The 24,134-nt window shown below is 39.4% G+C and overlaps 2 protein-coding genes across 2 annotated transcripts in view; both read left to right on the plus strand.

The window, feature by feature from the left end:
• The first annotated feature begins 704 nt into the window (after positions 1 to 704).
• LOC114568710 (transmembrane protein 74) lies at positions 705 to 2,709 on the plus strand. The gene is made up of 2 exons (XM_028598353.1): positions 705 to 786; positions 1,186 to 2,709. Exon 2 carries the CDS (start codon positions 1,196 to 1,198, stop codon positions 2,003 to 2,005), a length of 810 nt encoding a protein of 269 aa, XP_028454154.1. The 5' UTR covers positions 705 to 786; positions 1,186 to 1,195; the 3' UTR covers positions 2,006 to 2,709.
• A 14,740-nt stretch (positions 2,710 to 17,449) lies between these two features.
• eif3eb (eukaryotic translation initiation factor 3, subunit E, b) overlaps positions 17,450 to 24,134 on the plus strand; it is a 9,882-nt gene continuing 3,197 nt past the window's right edge. The window contains exons 1-9 of the mRNA XM_028597191.1: positions 17,450 to 17,580; positions 18,149 to 18,266; positions 19,489 to 19,606; positions 19,757 to 19,799; positions 20,472 to 20,576; positions 20,737 to 20,862; positions 21,318 to 21,442; positions 22,180 to 22,306; positions 22,388 to 22,489. Of these exons, the coding sequence (XP_028452992.1) occupies positions 17,491 to 17,580; positions 18,149 to 18,266; positions 19,489 to 19,606; positions 19,757 to 19,799; positions 20,472 to 20,576; positions 20,737 to 20,862; positions 21,318 to 21,442; positions 22,180 to 22,306; positions 22,388 to 22,489 (954 nt within the window). The 5' untranslated portion in view covers positions 17,450 to 17,490. The remainder of the gene's footprint in view (positions 17,581 to 18,148; positions 18,267 to 19,488; positions 19,607 to 19,756; positions 19,800 to 20,471; positions 20,577 to 20,736; positions 20,863 to 21,317; positions 21,443 to 22,179; positions 22,307 to 22,387; positions 22,490 to 24,134) is intronic.

A 24,134-nucleotide genomic window follows, 5' to 3' on the forward strand; every position in this document is an offset into this window, starting at 1 on the left:
CTAAAGATCAGCATGTTAGCATTCTCATTTTGAGCATGTTAGCATGTTTACTTTAGCATTTAGCTCAAAGCACAGCTTCATCGAGCTGCTAGAATGGCTGTACTCTTATTGCAGATTACTTTTGCTGGCATGGTTTATTAGAAAGTGAGAAATTCATAGAACTTTATGATGTTATTAACATGAGTAGATGCAGAATGCATGGTTTAATATCCTTATAGCTTGTTTGCATTTAACTTGCATTTTTTTTAAGATAATTTGTTGGCCATTTTAGGCCTTTATTCGACAGGACAGCTGAAGACATGAAAGGGGAGAGAGAGGGGGAATGACATGCAGCGAAGGGCCGCAGGTCGGAGTCGAACCCGGCCCGCTGCATGGAGGAGTAAACCTCTATCTATGGGCGCCCACAACTGTATGTTTTGCTGTTTATTAGAAAGTGATGAAATCATGACTTCTTCCCAGCGCGATTCCTGGCAACTCAAAAGTTGCTCTTATTAAAGCATGGCTTATAGCTGATCTATAAAGCATTACATGTCTTATGAGGAGGTGGTAGCTACACTAATGTGAAATATCTCTACTCATTTGCCCACAGTGCAGAGTGTGCCGCTTGCAGACTCTCATCTGATTAGTGTGTGTGTTCCGGGGAACCCTCATGTTGGCACGGTAATAAGCATTATAAGGCGGTCTGCCGGAGCTCAGTCCGTGGGAGGGGTCTGCCAAACCTTTCCCTCTAATTGACCAGGGAGCAGAAGCAGCCGGGGATGCAAGCAGCCACAGACGGGGAGAGAGGTACTCTGCCAACCGCATTTTGTTGCTAAATAACCGATTAATGAATCACATTAGGTGGAGTTAGATTCATTAGCGTGTCGCATGGCGACTAAGTGTTTTGCAGCAGCGATTTGAGAGCTTGCAAAAGCCAGAAAAGGCGAAACATAAAGTGTTACCGAGCAGTGGAAATGGCATTATGGCATTGTATATTGTCATGGCAATTAATTTAAGACTGTTTTAGATGTACTTTAAAATACTTGCTTGCGGTACACCCAGGAAAAGGATGCGTATAGATTCTGCTTGTGCAATTACTTCAGGCACAGATATAAAAGTAGCTTGCGGCGATAAAGCTTGCAAAAATGATTTCAGGTAGTTTAAAATGTTTATTTTCCTTCTTTAAATTGCATGTTTTACTGACAGAGACGGACGCATGGGCTTGTCAAGACGGGAAAGACAGCCCCATGCTCTAATGGCTGATCTCGAACTGTTTTACGTTGATCACTCCGATCCGAGAGACACCTCCCTGGTTTTGAATAAGCCAAGTGTTGTCAACGAGATCAGCTGCGGGAAGTCACTTCATCCCGGGGGAGGAGATGGTTCAGCACCATGGACAGAGACCCGGAGAGCTGCGCGGCCGGAGGAGGAAACGGAAACATCTTTCACCTGCCAACACCAAGGTGATGATGAAGATGATGATGATGATGTCCAGCTGATAGGGACAAGTCCACAAACCTGCAGACTGAGTCAGAGCTCCTCAAGTGAACTGTACGAGGAGGAGGACATCCAGGAACTTTACTTGCTGTCCGACGACGACCTCTCCTCTGACGGCTCGGGGAAGTCTGTGGATTACGGCTTCATCATCGCCGTGACATGCCTGGTGACTGGCATCTCTTTGGTCGCCATATCCTACACGGTCCCCAGGGACGTCCGGGTGGACCCGGACAGCGTGTCCGCCAGGGAGATGGAGCGGCTGGAGAGGGAGAAAGCCAGGGTGGGGGCCCATCTGGACCGGTGTGTCATAGCGGGACTGTGCCTGCTCACCCTCGGGGGCGTGCTGCTCTCCACCCTGCTCATGATTTCCATGTGGAAGGGGGAGATGATGAGGAGGAAAGCCTTTGCTTATTCCAAACACGCAGCAAAGTTGTACGGCTCGATCAATTTGAGAGCAGGCTCCAGTCCGACTCGGGAGTCCTGCTCACATTTGTCAGTGGCTGATGAGGATTTAGAAGTGCTCAGCTGAATTTATGGACAGGACAAGCGGAAAAGACTCAGAAAAGTGCTTAAGAAATCCAACGAGTTCTGTCCTTTGATCGGGGATGCAGTGGGGGGGTTTAATGCCGTTTTGTTTCTAACAGCTGAGGCTACGTTTTTGGTTGATATGGACACTTAAAAAAAAAAAGAATTCACATTTTTTTCAAGTCTGTCTTAATACAATACTCACATGCCCTTATGTACACAGACATAATTTGTGTTTGCTGTAACTGATCCTTTTGTCCATAGTGGCCCTGAACAGATCCAGTCCTAATCTAATTCCAGTTCATCTGAAGCTAACATGAGGGTTTAGAAGTTGGATTTGCAGGAGTTCAGACTAAAAACAGACCTGTAATAAATCAACACAAGGGGCTTTGTTGGTGAGGGTGATTTGCTTAAGGTACCAGTTAGACAATGAAATACAATCCAGGAAGTCCAGACTGGGTAACAGATCCAAGAATGTGAAGGCTTATCAGATACCAAAACCCTGCAGAGAAGTTTATAATACTCTGAGACAAGATTATACAACTCTGGAAAGTTATCAGCGTTGTATTTAATTTGTTGTTGTGCTGTTACAGTACAAAGTTCACGTGTTCTTTTCATGCAGGGCTTAAATCGGTCTGAATGCAGCCTTTGTCATATCTAGTGGGTATCTTTCAGTCTTTTTAGTACAAACTTACAGACACCATCTGGGAAAACACAAGGAATGCATTTTGTACTAAAAAGACTGTAATTTTTAAAAGATACCAACTTGATTTCACTAACTCAGACTATGAAAGCTTAATACTTTTAGAAAAACTTTGAAATATGTTATTTACACAGAAAGATGACTGTGGATGTTGTCCCTAATCGCTAACATTGGAATTGACCTCCTTGCAGTCAGCATGGACAAAATAAACTATTACAGCAACCAATAACTCTTTGTGGTACATATTAGTATTGTATTCATATATTTCATATAAGATTTGAATCTATACATTAAGTTTGACGTAAACCATAAATCATGTATGGTTTTCATGTATGGGTGTGCTGTACAACATTATTAGAAGTTTTAAAGGTAAAACATGAAATATGTTTTTCTGAAATATATATTTTGTTTACAATGGTTGGTGATGGTTTGCCTTATGATGATCTCTGACACACCTTTTTGTTTACCATTGCATCACTGCTTTTAATGCTGCTGCTGTTGCAGTGTATTCGTGTTGACATGCCAGTGCAGCCTTGTATGTTTGAAGTCCTGTCTGTAGCTGCAAGGGGAATCAAACCTGAATCAGGAGCGATGTCATTGCTACTGCCTTCATTTTCCACCTTTGTCAGAAACAGCACTTCACTGAATTGCTACTAACAAAGCTGTGCAGATGTAGTTTACAAAAAATTTAAAATTGCATGGATGCGTGTTGAACTCCAAAGAAATTCTGTTAATGTAATTGTGACATGCTGAAGAGATGCTTGTGTTTGCTTGTTGAAATGCAAATAGTAATACCACAGGAGGTATAATTAGATTTTGTGGTTGAGTACCGATGTTGGGGAAGCTCAGTTTACGCCAAATACACTTGGGGGTTTTGACTGCAGATGTTCAAAGGCATACAGAGAGAGAGAGAGAGAGAGACAGAGAAAGAGAGAAAGAGAATCAACAAACCCCTGGGGGAAAGTTCTCCTGGTAATTGGTGTTATACTTAATTATTTGTGGGAGGCCGAAAAATAGAGAGCATTTTAGCAATTGATTCAATCAAACTCGATTGACTTGCTTATCAGAAAACCAAACCGTTTCAGCTGCAAAACTGGAGTAAAATGTTACATTGCATTCAAGGGGAAGGAAGTAAATGGATTGCGTGCTCTGACAGAAGATGCTGTGAATAAACTATTGTATCTTCTTACGGTGTGCAGAATGCTGTGCTGCGTAAGCCTCTGTAATTGAAAGTGCTTAAGGCCAGCAGGATCACATTATCCTCCACACCACCTTCGCTCACTCTCGCCTCGTTAATATAATTAAATAGCTGGAATCATCTGACCTCTTAATGAAATATTAAGTTGATTATCAATGCTTATCTGTCCTTGTTTACTGTCAAGGAACAACAGTTTACATGAACATCACAGGTGTCAGGTGTTTTCCTCTGCTTATATTAAAGAAAAAGTTATGTTGTGCTAAAGTGATGAGAATTACCCACTTCTCTTCAATCTGACTCATCTGCTTCAGTTGGTGATTCCTTACACCTACCAGATTGATTTTTTTCCGACAGTCATCAGAGAGACCAGCTGGAAGCTTGTTGCATTAAGTATGCAGGATTGAAGAGGAGTGGTACAGCATAGTAAAAGCGAGAGAGTGACTAACATGAAAGTCAGCCTTCTAACTCAAAACTCAATCTGCAATGCACTCTGGAGGCTACCGTCTGTGGGGATACCAGTCTTCCTAGCCCTTGTGGTGCATTCATGTACTCCTCAAATGGTCCCATTTCCCGAGGTCGAAAGTCATCTGTAATGTAGAAATGTTTTTACCTATCAACCCAACATTTACTTTTGTCCGCCATGTTTCTGCGTAAGATGACGTCAACTCAGCAAGTCAAACCAATTTTTCTGATTATTCCGACCCCACCTGAATGCAGCATTGTTCAGACATCTCCCAGTTCATGTAATTTCAAAAATCAGTCTAGAGAGCAAATCTTACTCTTCCTTTCTAATGGATTGACAACACACCACTTGACATTTACCGCTGAGGAGTTAGATAATTGGAGATTTGTCTGTAAATATGGTGAAAATGTGTAATTATGTCATCACATTGTCTATGTTTATGGGAATTGGAAATGGGAAGTCAAAACAATGGCCCTGGAAATAAAATAATGACTTTTTCAACAACACAAAGTAGCTTTAAGGTCTTGTGCTGAGACTATTTTGTCAGCTACTGTTTCCAAGTTCAATAATCAACTTTTAATCTTAACCAAAAAACTTGTTTTCTAATTGAAATGACAAACAAGGCTACAATGAGAACAAAAGTCCTCATTTATAAAATAACGGTAGTTTAAAACTCAGCTAATCTGCTTTGTTGCACCAGCTTTTCATAAACCCATCACTACATTTGTGTGTAAAGTCTCTTCTAACCCTAATCCAACAGCTGTTAACAGATTCAGATAAAAACATTTTTATGTTGTTAAATTCAAAGCACAAATACAGACCTTTTCTCATGCGAAACAACCATTCTGGGCCTGACTTTGACAGATAGCAGTGTGTTCATGTCAGGCCTCATTGCTTGTAGTTGATTGAGAAGAAAAAGATGAGGTGAGGATGATAGGTTTTATTACATTATTAGTGATCTAAAGGGCCTGGGACACTGCAGCAGCTTTAATTGGTGTCTGTTTTTGTTCTGCCAGGGGACTCTCCCAGACACCAAATGAAACCTGTAATAAAAAAACAACACATGCACACACGCACGCGCACGCACACACACACAAACACACACACACACACACACACACACACTGCCGAAGCACCGAATAAAATCCCACACACACAAGCACACCGTGAATCGCTCGGGCTTTTTGCAGAAATTGTGCTTCTCTTGCAAAAACACACCCTGACAGACGGACATACACACACTCAAACACTCTCTCAAATGACACACACACACACACACACACACACACACACACACACACACACACACACACACACACACATCATAGCCAGCGCCCCCCCCCCCTCTCCCCCCTCTTCCGTGAATGGAGTTAGTCAGAGTAATCATTCAGGGCAGCTGGCAGCAGGAAATGGAATTGGATTGCTGAAGGGGTCACTCAAGGTCAAGAGCTTGGGTGTGGCTGTGGACACTAGGGACCAGGAAGAAGAAAAGCCTTTGCGGCGGTGCTTTCCATCAGCGTCTGGCAGCCACTTATCATCAGCTGTCATAACTCATCACACTGAGCAAGAGGAACGTCCATCACGTCCGTCTTGGCTTGATAAATCAGGAGTAAGATCATGCCTCCGGGTCTGAAATGCCTCTCTTGAACTATTGCCTTAAGTTAATGACTTAGTCAATAATGTTTCTTGTTACTCCGATTGTTGCATAGCAACGGCAGGCAGTCTCAGTCACAGCTCAAAGAGAGAGAAGAGACTGCCGAGCAGAGCTTCAGCTAGACGGGGAAAAAGGAGGGGAAGTAGAGGAACAAGCTGGAAATAAAATCACCATCCACATCATTTATCAGCTTTATGCATTCAGCTCAGAGGTTTTAAACCCCCAAATCCTGCACAAACTGCCGTCCCCCTTTCAAGCTGTCTTTCAGTTTTCAGAGCTGAAAGCCGTTGGGGCGGATATACCTGTAGGCTGCATTTTAACATGGAACTCTGGCTGAGGAAGAAAAGTCAACTACTTGGAGGTATTCACTGATCAGTTTCAGTTTAAAAGCTGAATCTTTGTTGAACTTGCTGCAACCCCTTCACTCAATTTACCACTGAGACTGAGAGGAGATGTGAACTGTCCTGTATAGGTGCAGGAATCCTACTCCAGACTCATAGTTATAATCTGCTAGTATCATCCTTTCCTTTGTTTGCGGTGATTAAGTGAACCACCTGCTGTAGTTCGAGCTGCACCCACATACCCATGTGCCATTTCTTTTTTTTTTTCTTTTGCCAGAGTTGTCCTGGAAGAAATGCAGAAGGGACACCATAACCATAGAAACAGGGTCAGCCTGTTGCCACGGTAGCTCAGTGTAAGGGAGTTAAAGATGCTCTTCTTTTGATTTGCCACTCTGTAATGGCAGCTGTGGCAGTGTGTGGAATCTGACACATTCCCTCTGATTATCTGCAGTAAAAAAGAGGCTTCTTGAGCTACACGCCTCATTTGAGCAGACGTGTCAGGTGGTGTCACTGTTTGCCTGCTGTCAGACATCTTCAGAAATGTAAGAAAAGGCAGGAAATACTTCCTCTGCAAACCTGCACTCTGTTTAGATCTAACATGAAGCCGGAGTCTGGATCGCTGAATAGACGACTTACAGTTGCATTTCACTGTAGCACAGCATTTTCAGCTATAGGTTGTTTTTTATACATACAGACATACTCGACCTGGGTCAGCACTCTTAAAAAGGAGAAAGCTGCACAGAGAGTCACTCACCTTCTTATCCTTCATTTTTATTGTACTCTGATGTGCTTTTTGTATTTTATTAGCTTGGTTGTTTGTCACTCTCCTCTCTGGGGTGGTGTAGGGTATAATTAAAGTCTGATCTTGTGTTAACATTGTTTTTGTGGTTGTTTGCATTAAAAATAACTAAATAAACAATAATAATAAAAAAGGAAATGAAGCCAACAACAGCCGTCAGAATCTTTTCTCATTTACAGCTCTGTATGTAATTTGAGGCTTGATCTCGCAGGAGAGCTTTTTGTTATGTCCAATCAGCCAAGGTTTTCTTTATTTAATGAAATAAAGGAAAACATTCCTTAGACTTTTTTGTGATCAAGATCTTAAAAGAAGAATCTTAAAACAAAGGCGAATGTCTTTAGGTCCCCCACAGTACATAGTCACACCAATGATGCATCCTCTCTTTGCTTTGCCAGACCTTCCTCCACAGCGCTGCGGAGGAAGGTCTGGCTAGTCCACACAGCATTCCGGGATGGGAGAAAAAAACGGGCTCTGGTTTATTGATTGGTTTTATTTCTTTAAACCAATCACAATCATCACGGGCAGAGCTAAGCACCGGGCAGCAAAATAGCCTCGGGAAGGAACTTGTTTTGGTGAAATGTGTACGTTCAAAAGTAGTTTTAGTCGTGCAACAGAAAACTCAGATTGGACAGATAGTCTAGCTAGGTGTCTGGATTTACCCTGCAGAGATCTGAGTTTTCTCAGTTGTCACGGAGGTGGCTCAGTTTTTATGATGTCACTTAATTATGGACCCTGGTGATAACTTGATGAAAACTGATTTATTTCCATGACAACTGAGTAAAACTCCGCTGAGGAAAAACTACTGTTGCTATGGTGAAGAATGAACTTTCACACTAAGTGGTGATTTTGGAAAGGTCATCCAATTATTCCTGCAAAATATATACTATACAGTATATGTAAATAGGCAAACTGTGACTAATTTGCAAGGTGATGGCCTGTTCTAATATTTAAATTGCATATATTTGAGATTAGAATCATAAAAAAGCTCAGTAGCATAAAATGTCCATAGACCCTCAGTGTTACTACTAACATGGATGAATTGTGTGGAGGAATGTGCAATAAAATGGTAAAAAATACTGTTGGAAATAATGGATTAAACTATGAATCAAATTGATAGAAGAATGTTAATGTTTAAAGTGTTATTCACAAGAGTCATAGTTCGAGCTGGACCTATTGAATTTAGAAAAACACTGGTTCATCAAATACATATGCATCAAGATGACGTGAGCATTTACAAGCATCTCACAGGAAAAAAAAAGAAAAAAAGATGTAGCCTCTCTGTAATCCTACTGAATAGATATTTCAACACTTTGGGGGGGAAGTGAAAGGAGGAGGGTAAATTAATCTCACTGCAGGACAGTTTTGCTCACCTTGTCTCTGATTTATGCTGCAGTTTATCGTGCGTGCCAGGTTTTCATATCTGTCCAGCTCGTACCAGAGCAAGAACATAAAAGGTTTCTACAGAATACTAATTCCAAGTCGCTCGTCTGAATCTAAATCTTGCTGACTGACTCAGTGGAGGTTTTCTCAGAAGTGGGCACAGACAAAAGGCTTGGATGGCTTTATTCGGAGGGAATCAATTGAGTGCAATCTTTTGGTATCAAACACTACATGTAACATTGATTGTGTCTGTACTTTTTTTGCTGCTCTATCAGAATCAATATTTGTATATTTCTAAATAAGGAGGCTACAGTGTCTGAACTGTGGCTTTTCTTGTTATCACATTGATGCAGCTCTGTACAATTACCTGGAACTTTAAAACTGTACTTTCGCACTCTTGTGCTTTGAAGTCTGCTTTTAAACGTGCACTGCCAGGAAGCTACATGAAGTATATGCATGTAAAAAACTAAAACTAAAATAAACTACAGAAAGGTATTTGTAATTGCTGGCTTCATGGTTTAGTTTCATGCCTGTAAGAGATAATTTGTTACAGAAATGTGGAAAAATAATTTTCTGTTATCACATTGATGCAGCTCTGTACAATTACCTGGAAGTTTAAAAGGGTACTTTCACTCTCGTGCTTTGAAGTCTGCTTTTAAACGTGCACTGCCAGGAAGCTACATGACGTATATGCATGTAAAAAACTAAAACTAAAATAAACTACAGAAAGGTATTTGTAATTGCTGGCTTCATGGTTTAGTTTCATGCCTGTAAGAGATAATTTGTTACAGAAATGTGGAAAAAAGGATTAGTTCACCTAAATTACAAATAAACATAGTTTCTCACTTTGTCCTATATTACCACATACTATATTACCTATATTATCAAATACTGTACTTTAGTAAAATGTTGAGGTACTTGAGTATTTAAATTTTATTGTACTTTTTACTCCACAACATGTATTAGGTTTCTGATTACATTCCAAATTAAGATTTTACACACTAAACCTTTGATGATCTTATAAGAATATGATGCATTGTTACAGATGTATTGAAAATACTTAATTAATTACTGCTACTTTGATGTATACTAGTAATCAATTCAATTCAATTGTATGTATAGTATCAAATCATAACAAGAGTTATCTCAAGACACTTTACAGATAGAGTAGGTCTAAACCACAGTCTATAATCTACAAAGACCCAACAATTCCAATAATCCATTGATGTAATTTGTAACACTTACATGGCCATTTTTCTACATTGAGAGCATTTACTTTTTATACTTTAAGTACATTTTGGTAACATTTTCACTGCATGGCTTTTACTTGCAATGGAGTATTTTTACAATGGTGTTGCTACTTGAATTTTTGCTACTTGACATTTTTTTTAATGAAATTCCTTTTGGGGTGGAGGCAGACATGCCAAATAAAATCAAAACTATCTTCGTATTGTTTTGTTATTCGGGCGAACCAATCTTTAACCAGCAGTATTCAAAATACTATTTCATATTTGCATTATTTTTCCTCGCAGGCTATCAAATGTTTGCTGAGCAGTGCAGCTCTGTGGAGTTTAGGATGTGTCAACTGACTCACCAGCTTCAGTGACTCGCCGTGACAATGTATCCAACTCAGAATAAAACACACAATATCGCTTTTATTTGATAGAAGTCTCTTTGGTGACTCTACAATACTCGGTTGGATTTTAACCTAAAGCAAATACACATCACTATGTACACAAGGTACACCTTATATATTTAAATTTGTACTGGCTGGGGCGGCCTCTAGCTCACCCAGTAAGAGCATGCACCCCATGTAGGCCGAGTCCTTTGCAGCGTGTCATTCCCCATCTCTCTCCCCTTTCCTGTCTATCCACTGTTACTATCTAATAAATGGAAAAGCCCCAAAAAAATAATCTAAAAAAAATAAAATAAAATACTGGCTACATGCAGGCAGGTGTGGCAGTCCTGATGAAATGTTTCAGGTTGCAAATCAGGAAACAACGATTCTTTGTTCTCATCTGTTCTCCATGGTGAATTATGCCACCTGTCATTCAAACTGAGGTGACTCACATCTGTATCATGAACAAACACAAGTCAAGAGATGCCAAAATACACATGTTCACAAATGCTATACACTTTTGTTTCTCCTCCTGTACACAGAAAAATAATGAGCCTGCACACCGAGTGGGGAACTTCACAGACCTCATTCAGTCAAAGGTTCCTGCCTTCAAATCCCTTGTAATGCAGATAACAACATTGCGCTCCTCTTCACTCTGATGTGCATCCTCCAGCAGCATGTTTCAGCCCAGTCAAGATAAATATCTCCCCTGCACATATTAAGTATTCTATTTCTGTCAACTTTATCAGGATTATTAGCTAATTAGAGTTACGATTTAATTTCAGACATGTCCACAAGAAACTTTTTAACAATTAATTTACCTAATTTTAGATTGTTATGTTGTGCTAGTCATTGACACAGTCACTCTGCCCTGTAAATGGTCACACATGCCATGTGAGTCAGAAAACATCACTCAATAGAATTGAAGGTTATACTCAGACAAAAAAGACACACACTTATTAATAATGAGTCCAAATCGGTTTGTGTGGTTTAGATGTTTTAAATGTTGGAAGATTACTCTAAAGATCTCAGAGGGGTTGTGAGAAAAATCTGGGCAAAAGACTGGTATCACACAGAGAGAATGAGAGTTTAAAATGTGATGTGTAAATAATTACATTACTCTGCTCGGCTCTATTGAGCGTTATAGTGTATTTTAGCTAGTTGTTTAGGTTTTACGGACATCACTGTAATTTTCAGCCACAGCATGAAGCTGTGTTAAAAGCTGAATGAAAATGTCTAAACCCACTGTACAACATCTGTCCATCACCAAACAGCATATAGACAAAGCTAGTGCCTAGCTGGTGAAGATAGTGGAGCAAAAGAGACAGATTTTGCCTCCAGGAGATGGTGGAGACCAAAATTGAGCTAAAAGAGACTTATTGGTTTATATTCGTCAGGTGGCAAGAAACACGACTTCAAATGAATGCTAATGTTGCTCTGTGACTGCTGACTGTGTTAACTGTTTGCTAAATGCATCAACTTTACAAGCTACAATGTCGTGTTCACAGTTTGTTCTGCGTCCCTCAGGAAGTAAAAAAAAAAGAAGATTAATTATGCTTTTAAGTCATTAAAGCCAAATAGTAATTTGAGCATTTAGCTGTGATCTTTAACAAAATTAAAGTCTGATTATTCTGCAGGCTGAGTTTTCTGTTTGCAATCTGACCAAATGTCGGAACAATTTCAATTCTCATGTTCAGTACAGAATGCTCTGCCCCTCAGGCTCCCGCTACACATTATACCGTGTTCACGTCTTGCAGAAAATTGTAGTGGGATTGGTGCACAATAGTGAGAGGAATGAATATGAGCAATGTTTTGCATGTCTGCAAATCATATGTATAGATTGTATGCCCATGTTATAGTACAATATGTTACTGCTACTCTCAGTGACTGCTGTCCATTCACAGTCAAGCCCAGAGTTCAATATGCATTTCCCCACTTTTGTTTACACTGAATTACTTTTTATTGCCTTTACACACCCCTTCAGGTCAACACAACCCCGACCTCTACATTTTTTTAAATCGACAGCTCACATTTTAATAAGTCTGGAGTGGAGTGTGTGTGTGTGTGTGTGTGTGTGTGTGTGTGTGTGTGTGTGTGTGTGTGTGCACGTGTTTGGACACTCAACCTTGCAGATAAATTACTAAGAAGATGACAAAGTGCCTGAACTACTTATTTCAGCTTAGAATATGTGAGGGCAAAATGTTTTGGCCCAGGGCAAATAAAAACATGTCAGCTCTGTCTTCTTTCTATTTTTCTTTCTACATGAGCTTCCGTGTGCTGAATATAGCCTGTCAGCCTTCCTTATAAACGCTAAAAGCGTTGCAACTTGAGACACGTTTGTTGGTTTTAAGTCGATACATAACTATGTGATTTAGACATAACTGGTGATTTGACCTCAATCAATTTCTTCTGAAGCCATTATAGATTTGATAGTCACTGTTTTTGTTGTTGTTGCTTGAATATTTTTTTTCCAGCTTCATGTACACACATTAATTAAAATGTGCTCACAGGCAGCATAGTGGCTCACTAGTTAGCGCTATCGCCTCAGCAAATATACGCACCGCTGAGTACTGAGTTTGATGCCTGGTCCAGGGCCTTTCTGTGTGGAGTTAGCACGTTCTCCTCGTCTTTGTGTGGGTTTCCTTCAGGTGCTTAAGATGTATGTTAGGTTAGCCCAGACCAAAAGGCACTGGCGGTTGGCACTGGTGGTTGCATCCTGTATAGGATAGGTTAAATGCAGAGGATACATTTCTTTTCTATGTACAGTATGTGAGTGCTTAGAAATGGCAATTAAAGCACATTTTTTAACCTTTAACATCAAGCATGCCCAAGCACATATTTTGTTGAATTGTTGTGTATTTGAGAAGTCTTACAAATAAACTTGGAGATTAATTTGAATGTCTTTGTTTTGCTATAATTCTGTAACTGTGACACACTCAGACACAGTGAGACAAAGTGAGATTTGTGTTTGCCTTCTTCTGCTTTTTTTTTATTTATGTTTTCTCTTTCATTTCTCTTTCTCTCACACTTGTTTCTTCCACACCCCAGACTATATCTTCAGTATGCCTTTTCTGTCTCCTGTGCTCTCCTGGTGATAACTTATGAGTGTGGGTGAGTGCTCCACCCATCAACGCTTTAATGCCCTTCATTCCATGTGTATATATATTTACATGCAATATTTATACATAAAGTATGGGCATGACGACCTACATACAGTACATTAGCATTACCGTATTGATTTTACACATCAGTGTAATTAACAGACAGTCCATCATTGAGAAGATTGGCAGCCTTCTATGGCCTCTGCACTGCAGTCTACTTTGTCCATGTGGGTCAGACTTTACAGGAAATGTGCGAAGAGTTCACAAGGTTGTCAGAGGAAGATGCGCTTCCAACATGTTTTTCTTCTTCACTAAAAACATAAAATAAAACAACAGTAAAGGAGCAGCTTTTTGCTGGGGCTGACAAGAAGCGACAACAACTAGCAACATCGTCTTTGTGAAAGGAGCAAATGGGGTTTATAGGAAATGGGTCTTCATTTTTCTGACATGTTTGCATTTTGCTGCTACCAGCTGCCTCAGCCACGGTCTAATCTGTAACACAATTAATATGACAGTGTATACGTATTACCCCACATACACCCTTTATACAAACAGAATAATCAGAATTATTGGCAGAGTATCTTGTCACATATAGGGAATTTAGCTCTCCCTATATTAACACTATGCACACTACAGTCAACTTCAGTATACATACAAATACAGACAGCTAAAAGAAATAGCAAGATAGATACAGACAGATCAGATTGCTGCAGGGTTGTTGACGGTAAAGAATGCTGGAAAACATAATCGAATATGGAAAAAACTTACTCTATATACACAAAGGGTTTCATGTGCCTATATTGATGGAATATTATGTACAGCACATACTACAATCTGCCTCGATGTACATTGATCTACATATGATAATGAAAGTATAATACACAGTGGGGGAAATAAGTATTCAACACCTTTCACATTAAACATATTTCTAATGCAGCTATTCACATGAAATGTAGACCAGACATTTAACTCAATAAAACGGCGCAGATAAAGAAAATCCTAACATGCCGATCCATAATAAGAGTTATGTGAAATAAAGTGGAATAACACAGGAAAAAAGAATTGAACATGCTAACTGGCATGTGTTTACTTGGTGGAGAAGCTTTTGTTTGCGATGCCAGCTTCACGATGCTTCCTGTATGTCTCACATTGTTCAGGTGGGATTTTCTTTCACACAGACAGTCATTAAATCTTAAATGGTTCAGTGGGGGCCCACTGGTGAATCTTGATCTTCAATTCCTTGCAACAAATGTTATGGGCTTTAAGTCAGGTGATTGACTGGCACCAACACCTTTATTTTCTTCCTCTGCTAGCAATAGACAGCCTCTTTTGCAGTATGTTTTGGATTGTTCTAACTGCATCTACAGGTAGTTGTGTTTCATTCTCATCGTCCTGGTGGATGGCAACAGATTATTTTCAGGAATGTCCTGGTGCATGGCTTCATTCATCTTCCCTTTGATCATTTGCATTCTGCTGCTGATACCATGATAAGAAAAACAGCCCCATACCATGATGCTTCCACTTCTGAAGCTCATAGCTATTTCTCCTCCAAACATGGCATGTAGTATTGTTGCCGAAAAGCTTATGAAGTTTTCCAAACAACATTTGAAGGGGAGCGTGCCTATGTTCTCACAGCCCTATGTTCCCACATTTCTATGATTTTTTTCAAAATTAGGCTCTATATTCCCACAGCCCTATGTTCCCACATTTCTAAGATTTCTTTTAAAATTAGGCCCTATGTTCCCACATTTCTAAGATTTTTTCCAAATCTAGGCCCTATGTTCCCACATTTCCTTTTTCATAAATTTGTATCAGATTTTAGCCCCCTTTCTCCCAATTTGGTAGCCAATTACACCCAACCTAATATCCAGTAGCAATGGACTACAGATGGAATGTAACCTTAACCCTAACCTTAACAGGGCCTAATTTTAAGAGAAATCTTAGAAATGTGGGAAAATAGGTCTGTGGGAACATAGGGCCTAATTTTCAGTGAAAAAGAATTCTTAGAAATGTGAGAACATAGGGCTGTGGGACCATTTGGCTGTGGAAACATAGGACTGACCCCATTTGAAGAAGCCTAAGGATTACAGGGAGAATGTAGTGTGGTCAGACAAGACACATTTAGCTGGTTAACTTGCTTAAAATAAGGGAGTAGCACCGTCTTCGATGATGACTTTCAGACAACACTCACCATTTTATCTTTAGTGTCACTTTTATTCACAAGGCTGGACAGTGAGGAAGTATCTAGCCACTGTTGCCTGGTGACTGCAGCACTGCCAGCACAAATAATAAGCCACAAACCATCACTGTATTTAATTTTATTTATTTTTATCTATGCACACGAGTAAACATCAGCCAGCAGACTTAGTTAGTGGGGACACTGTGAGGAAACTGCATTGGAGTTGACATTCAGGGAGTGGTCCCCGGGACAGGCTGTTCTTCCTGTTGTTTTATTTCCTTTGCTTTACTGTCAGAGTATGGAAATTTGCTTTGACACTTGTCATCCTTGGTGGCTCTATAGAGCTGTTACAGTATACCACCTGGTAGAAAGCATAGCAATCTCACAAGAAGACACTTAATTTGAATTATCATCAATTTATTAAATTCTTGGCTTCTATTCTAAAGCGCTTCACATCCAGCTGGCTCTTGTTCTCATAAAAAGAAATGGAAGGCCACCAGCCACTGAGATTGAGTTCAGGATATGCCCTGGCCTCAATGATGGACAAGGAGAGAGAGGGAAAGTGGAGGAATGTGCCAGCAAGAACGACATTACATTTACTCAAGTCAAGGTTTTCTTTGTGTGATAGTAAGGCATGAGTAAGCTCTTCCATGGAGATTTCATGTGAGAATTCATTGCCTAGCTTTTCATAAACTGATGAAAATTTCTGCTCTCGACTGCAGCCTTTGAGAAAACTGCAAAGTGATGAGAGAGCAGTTTTTGAAAGTTTTTTATGAGTTACTGCTTCTATTTAACTCTTAAACAAATTCTGAACAGACACACCGGAAAATTATGTGACTCAATGACAGTCTTGTACTACTGGCCAATGACACAACATCCGTGATTCCTCCTGTGTGAGGGGTAAATTAGTCTAATTTTGTTAGTAGGTTTCTATGACACAGCTTCTTACAAAGCTGACCTTGTCTTGGATCTTGAAAGAGCTCCAAGATCTTATATCCTGGTTTCATTCGTGAGCTGTCAATAAAATATTAGACTTAGGAAACAAACCAAGACTGCCTCTTTAAACTAAATTGATCTTTCTCTGTGACTATTGACTTTGTGATCACAGCTGGTTCCAACTGATAACATTCCCAGCAGGCTGAGGAGTGTGTTTTCCTCCTCATTGACTGATGAGTGTCCCACATCTCTGATTGCAGTCCCTGCTGTGGTTACAGCTGCTACCTGTCTGATTGGTCCCTCTACTGATCTGGAGGAGGTCTCATTTAGGTTGGCCACACAGAGTCCAAAGTCTCCTTCTGTCCAATATGTTTGACCTAAAATACTTTTGAGATGTAATACTTTCTTGTCATAACTTCGAAAGATTTTCTTGGATGTGAGATGCAGTTCTAACAACTGCAAAACTCATGTAAAAACAATTTGGCCAATAATGTGTTTATGTTTAGGGATATCTATGTAGGCTATTACTTATTTGCATGCTAGGCCTATAACTGTATGCCTTTACAGAAATATTTTGTGCACCACATTCCTGGCTGTCTGGAGCTTTTGAAATAGCTACAGGGGATAATAATATATTAAGCTGTCCAGAAATAATCACAGTCTATAATCACGTATATTAATTGGATTCTGTATGTCAAACGTGTAAACCATTTTATATGTTGTTAATCTGATGTTAATCACATTATTTGGGGTGGGTAAATATAACTTTCACATTTGTGAAAAAAGAGTAGACGATCGTATCATCGTTTGATAATTGATTTAATTATGTCAATTTGGATATATTAACAGAGGGGCAAAGACATTGTGGGACACTGTGGTTTTACTGACTTTGTATCGCTTGCAAGTTTGTAGGGCTATATACAGTATATATATATATATATATATATATTTTTTTTTTTTTTTTTACTTTATTTCAAAAACAATTAACAAAAATTCAATCATCGCAGTACGTTACCTCTATATTTTATTTCTGCGGAATGCAAAGAGAAGACGTAGTTTTGCCAGGTTCCGTCTGCGCTATGTTTGTCAATAAAGTTTGTTTTTGAAGCCAGGCAAGATGGCGGATTACGACCTGACTACCAAGATAGCTCATTTTCTGGACCGGCATTTGGTGTTTCCTCTTTTGGAATTCCTGTCTGTGAAAGAGGTAGAACAGATGTTGCATCGCATAACGCCAACATATAATGCGGCTGTTTATTGGGGGGTATTTATACATAAAAACACGGTTGTAGCGAGCACCAATTCATCCCCAGCCGGGCTAGGCTATCTGTCACGTTAGATTACATTAGATAAACAGACTGTCAGCTAGCGGCTACACATTTATTTTAGTTTTTTTATACCGGAGTGTTGCTGTACTAGTGATAGTAGCAGTTAATTGCTGCGAGTCCGCAAAACCGAGGTTGTTTTTTAGGGCTTTGGCTAACGAGCTTCTTATTGTTGTTACCTAGCGGGTTAATACTGCTAATTAGCCTAACGTTTCAGCCATGGTTTCAGCTTAACGTTAGCGGATTAACGTTGGTTACAACCAATGGAGTATGGAGTAGCACTGGCACACATGTCCTGTCGTTTCCCTTTTCTGCTTTGTACAGTTGTTTCTAAATCTCTGTGTGTGTGTGTGTGTGTGTGTGTGTGTGTGTGTGTGTGTGTGTGTGTGTGTGTGTGTGTGTGTGTGTGTGTCCCACAAGAAACTAAATATTCTGTGTTTTTAATAACAGATATACAATGAAAAGGAACTTCTTCAAGGAAAGCTGGACCTCCTCAGCGAGACAAACATGGTGGATTTTGCCATGGATGTGTACAAAAACTTGTACCCGGACAAGGATATTCCACACTGTAAGAAACGCAGCAGATTGATAGTTTGTTTTGATTCCATACGCAAGGCAACTTTATCGATATAGCACATTTTAGCAACAAGGCAATTCAATTACTTTACACAAAAAAAACAAAATCCTAATAAATATAATGGCTTAAATCGAATAACACAGGTATTAAATGCAAGAATAAAATAAAATTAACAATTGATTTATTAAAAAATAATAAATTGATTTTAAAAAAGGCAGCATCAAACAGAAAAGTTTTCAGCCTTTATTTAAAGGGAGTTTTGTTCCAGATATGTGGTCCATAATAACTGAATAGCTTTCTTTTCATAGCATTTTTTCTGCCGTAACATCTAGCTTTCAAACAGATAACATATACATCTTGAGCACAAATGCTTTTAGGTGGTAATTATTATTCATGGTTTATTTAATACATTTAAGCAAATGGAGGCAGATTATCAGTCATGTATTGAACCACTTAGTCAAAGGAAAGAATACAGTTGACGTCTTGTCATGTAGCCTCTGTGCCTGTGGTGTCCCAACATTGACCAGCCACCTGAACAGAACAGAATAGTATCATAATCTGGGAAGTACTTGGTTACCGGTCAGAAAATATGTTCTTGCCTATATCTTACTGTTTTGTGCTGTTGATTTTCCAACCAGATGAATAAATATTATTGGGGTTAACTGTTTTTGTTTTTCATCTTAAAGTGCTCATAGTATGCTTTTGGACTTTACCCCTTTCCTTTATTGTGTTATATATCTTTTTGTGCATGTTATAGATTTACAAAGTGAAAAAGACCAATGTCCACCCCAAAGGGACTTACCATCTCCATCAGAAAACACTGTTCACAAACTGCTCCAAACAGCTCTATTGTAGTCCAGCCTTTACTTCCGTCACACACGTTATAATGCTAGCATGGCACGCCCTCATACTCTGCAACTGACAAGCTAGCAGTACTTACTGCGCATGTGCGACTCCCAACAAAGATGGTACAGAAGTGAGATGTCTCACTGTTTAGCTAAAACAGAGAGCTCAACACACAGGGTGAAAAGAGGAGCTGCAGCAATGTGCAGTACAACAAATATATGGTGTTTTCTGACAATTAAACCATGTACACCTATTCTTGTACAACCTCTAAATACAATTATGAACCTGAAAATGAGCATAATATGAGCACTTTAACCACTGCTGATGTAACAACATTGTGTTAGTGTGAGAATTGTTTGTGTTTCAGCTCTGAAGGAGAAGAGGAGTACTGTGGTGGCCCAGCTGAAGCAGCTCCAGTCAGAGACAGAGCCAATTGTCAAGATGTTTGAAGACCCTGAGACGACTCGACAGATGCAGTCCACAAGGTCAGATCAGCTTGTCAAAGAAGGGCATCTGTCTTAAATTCTTTGCTCATTCTATATTATATAATTGACAGTATTATAATACATGTGAAAGTATGTATGCGGACTGTAAATGACTCATCTATTGTTGTCTATTGTTTTATTCTTCATCAGAGATGGGAGGATGCTCTTTGACTATCTTTCAGAGAAACACAATGTAAGTTTTAAAATGTTAAAAGGATTTATTCACACACCTATTGTCGTATAAAGAATGCACTGCATCTTTTAAGGCGGGTTGCACAGTGTGCTTTTGTTTCCATAACAACCAGCTGCCACTGTGAGCCAAATCTCAGAATCTTAAAACATCCAACGCCACCCACCAATGTGCTCATTATACACTCAATGATCAGAGTAACTACTTGCAACTTCTCTGCCAATGGTTTCTTTATTTTACCTTTTTTTTTGTTGTTGTATAAGTTACATAAAAAATATTGTCCACGTCATGTGCACTACCCTCAAAGAAGGGATTGTTGTCATTGTGAAAAAGAACAGGCTTTGTTTTGCCTAAAAAGATGAAAGATGACAATACATTCTCCAATCAGCCAGAATCTGCCATCCTTGCATCATCTAACAATTAGCTTTCTTTGAGGAAAAAAATAAAGCAATAGTGCTAGCAGTTTGAAAAACAGTGGATTAGTTGACAGCACTCCAGTGCTATCGACTGTTGAAAGCCACATTCATTAGAGCTTTAATGACGTGCCACACCTTTTTAAAATTGAATTTTCCCTTGGGAATAATACTTAACCTTCTTATAACTGGATGCTGGTCAGTTTTTAACCTTTTTCAATGTGATTTTAATTTATATTTCCCTTGTTTATTTATTTCTTAGTTTCGCCAAGAATACCTGGACACACTGTACAGGTACGCCAAATTCCAGTACGAGTGCGGTAACTACTCTGGGGCTGCAGAATACCTATACTTCTTCCGTGTCCTGGTAAGAATAACCACATAAGAATAGAAAATGTTAATTACAAGCCACAATAGATTCAGTTGCGTTCATATATTTAAAAAAATATATATTTTTATTATTATTTCTCAAATACTGCTCAGTCTGTTCTGATTATGATACACTGAACTTGTTGCTCTCTGCTCAGGTTCCCTCAACAGACAGGAATGCCTTGAGCTCTCTGTGGGGGAAACTGGCCTCTGAGATCCTGATGCAGAACTGGGAAGCAGCCATGGAGGATCTCACTCGATTAAGGGAGACCATAGATAACAATGTAAGTGAATAATACTTTAAGATGCTTACAGATGTTATCAAGATTAGCTAGTGTTTACATTAGCAATATAGAGATAAAATGAGATGAGCCAAGCAGCACATAGCAACATGGAATGATATTTGCAGTTTCTGGTAAACGCTGAAGTATAAAAATTGCATTACCATTGAGAGTGGAGCTCACTTTATGAAATGTCAGAATCCGTACCAATGTATCCCGACTGAAATCAAATAAAAGTGTACCCAGATGAAAGTCGAATGAATGATCTACTGCTATTTATAGGTCATTTACCTCAGAAGTTTACTATGTGAACCTGCTTCTTGACTGTTTCTCTGCATTTGGCAGGAACGTCATTGAACGTAGGTCTGAATTCTGTTCATAGGTATTCTTGTTCTAAAAACATTGCCTGATGCAACATTTCATAACCTCTACCATGTGTGTCCCCTCTCTCATTTCAGTCTGTGAGCTCTCCTCTCCAGTCACTCCAGCAGAGGACCTGGCTCATCCACTGGTCCCTCTTTGTGTTCTTCAACCATCCTAAAGGCAGAGACAACATCGTCGAGCTCTTCCTCTATCAGCCTCAGTGAGTCTAGATGTTCTTAATTCAGTTTTATTTATAGTGTCAAATCATAGCAGGAGTTATCTCAGGACACTTTACAGATAGAGTAGGTCTAGACCACACTCTATAATTTACAAAGACCCAACAATATCCCCCAGTGTTTTCAATATAGCAAAAAACAGGCAGGCATATACACCGGCTTAACAGTGCTGTCATCCAGACTTTAAAGTGCTCATATTATGCTTTTTGGCTTTTTCCATTTCCTTTATCGTGTTACATATCTTTTTTTGTGCACGTTATAGGTTTACAAAGGGAAAAAGCCTAAGTCCACCCCAAAGGGACTTATCATAGCCAACAGAAAACACTGTTCACAAACTGCTCCAATCAGCTCTATTGTAGTCCAGCCTTTACTTCTGTGACAAACGTATACGTCACTTTGTAACACACGTTATAATGCTCTCCTAGCTGCTAGCGTGGCACGTCCTCATACTCTGCAACTGACTAGCTAGCAGTGCTTAAAGTGAATTGTTTATCTTGCTCCAGAACATATGGCTGAGAGACACACTGGCTGCTTCACAGCCTGAGACATTTATTGAAAAATACTTTTTTAGTTTGTAAGCCAACCTTGTTGTTCATGTCAGTTTATTTTCTAAATGAAATTCTTTCCTTTTTCAACAATATGTGAGAGCTGTTTAGTAAAATGACTTATGGTACCCGATTTTTGTAGTGATGACACTGTGTGCTGCCTTTGTGTTTTTCAGGTATCTGAATGCCATCCAGACAATGTGCCCACACATCCTGCGATACCTTACAACTGCAGTCATCACCAATAAAGACGTACGAAAGCGCAGACAGGTGCTCAAGGATTTGGTGAAAGTCATTCAACAGGTAAGATTTAATAAATGTATGCAGATTTTGCTGTGGGATTTAGTCAACATACGAATGATGGTTTCTCTCTCACTTCCGCAGGAGTCATATACGTATAAGGACCCGATCACAGAGTTTGTGGAGTGTCTCTATGTGAACTTCGACTTTGACAGCGCCCAGAAGAAGCTAAGGGAATGTGAGTCGGTAAGGATAGCTTCCTAAAGTTTCTCCTGCTTGACAGTGTGTGTTTGTCATGGTGCACAGGCCTAAATCGCCCTATAAAAGTTAGCTGTCTCCTGAGACTGAGGGGTAATATGAAACTTCCCTTAGCTATGGGGCTCTGATCTCCTGAGTCCCAGGCATTTAACTTTGCAGCTATTGAGCCTCAGCAAATCCATGTCTGGCCTGATTTGCTGGCTCTTAACTTTTATTCATTTTGATTTTCAAAGCGGAACAGCTGTCAGATTTGGGGCTTGGTTGCCTTCTCTTTAGAAACCCTTGACTGCAGTTTTTCATTTGTGTCAAGAGACAACTTTGTGCATTCTCTCAGCACTCTGATCAATTGGCTTTTACCCCTCTTGTGTAAATCATTCAGTGATTGCGAAGGCCTCAACTATGCTGTCAGATATAGAGTGTGAGCATAATGGCAGAAGAATAAAGATAGTTCATTAAGTCATTCTGTTGTCATGGATTCTGCTGGCTTTTAATGACCAGGGGAATTTAAATGAACATGTTTTTGTTAATTGTCCCTCTAGAGATCAACAGCTCATCCTAATGAAATAAATAAAAATCACAATTTTTTTCTCTTGCGGTTTGCATTTCTTTTTTTAAAGAATTAAAGTTTTCTGTTTCAGAACTTTTTGATTGATGTAAGATGTTAATGTCTGCAGTGGACCTGGTTTTTCTCGATCACAAGATGTGAAAAATAATTAGTGAACTTGTAACTATGGCACCTCAGTTTGTGTTTACTACAGCAAAGTGTCGGATAATTGGATTTCTTACACAATAACCGCTCCTTGTGTAATAATGGTGCCACATCTCTTTTAAAAATCCCAGACACTAATATATTCACAAATTTAAGCTCTTCTGGAGATATGAGGTGGCCAAACATCCCATTTGATGTTTCTGTGATCGTTGCTTTAAAACCACAGATAGAGAAGTCACAACATAATCTCCTAAAAAACACTCTGTAAGGCTCATGTCTGGTGATGGCTTTATGATTCATGTTGGGTGGCGGGCTGGTTCCATGTTTTCTGTTAAAAGAGCTTGGCGACAATGATGGAGAAAAAAGTACATACTGTAATTACCTCAAAAAGCATGCCTTGTGTACCTGATTTAGCCTTCACACCACAGGAAGTTCCTATTCAGGAGATAACCTGAAGAGATTTGGAAGCACATTGATGCATATGTTAGGGCTGGGCGATATGGAGAAAATCCGATATAGCGATATTCTTGTCCTAATACCTCAATGTCGATATTGTGGCGATATTATAAGGTTGACAAATGTACTTTAACAAAACATCTTCACAATGAGATTTTAGATAAATAATCTTCAGTAATGTAGATATAATGACTAAGTGGGTAAAGGTGAAAATAATAGAAGAGCTAGAACAGTCTGGTAACAGAAAATGACATCATTTTACTGTAATGCAGCCTTTAAAACCAGGAAAAGACAACACTTACGCCATTTACGATATTACGATATCCAAAATCTAAGACAATATCTAGTCTCATATCACGATATCAATATAATATTGATATATTGCCCAGCTCTAGCATACATATGCATTTAAATGATATGTATAGTATAGTAGTTTGACAAGACAAAAATATCCCGATTATTCAAACC

Source organism: Perca flavescens, chromosome 14, assembly GCF_004354835.1.
Source record: "Perca flavescens isolate YP-PL-M2 chromosome 14, PFLA_1.0, whole genome shotgun sequence".
Taxonomy (NCBI): domain Eukaryota; kingdom Metazoa; phylum Chordata; class Actinopteri; order Perciformes; family Percidae; genus Perca; species Perca flavescens.

What these genes read in the sequence shown, in the direction of transcription:
- LOC114568710 (XM_028598353.1), top strand. Translation starts at nt 1,196, where the DNA reads ATGGGCTTGTCAAGACGGGAAAGACAGCCCCATGCTCTAATGGCTGAT.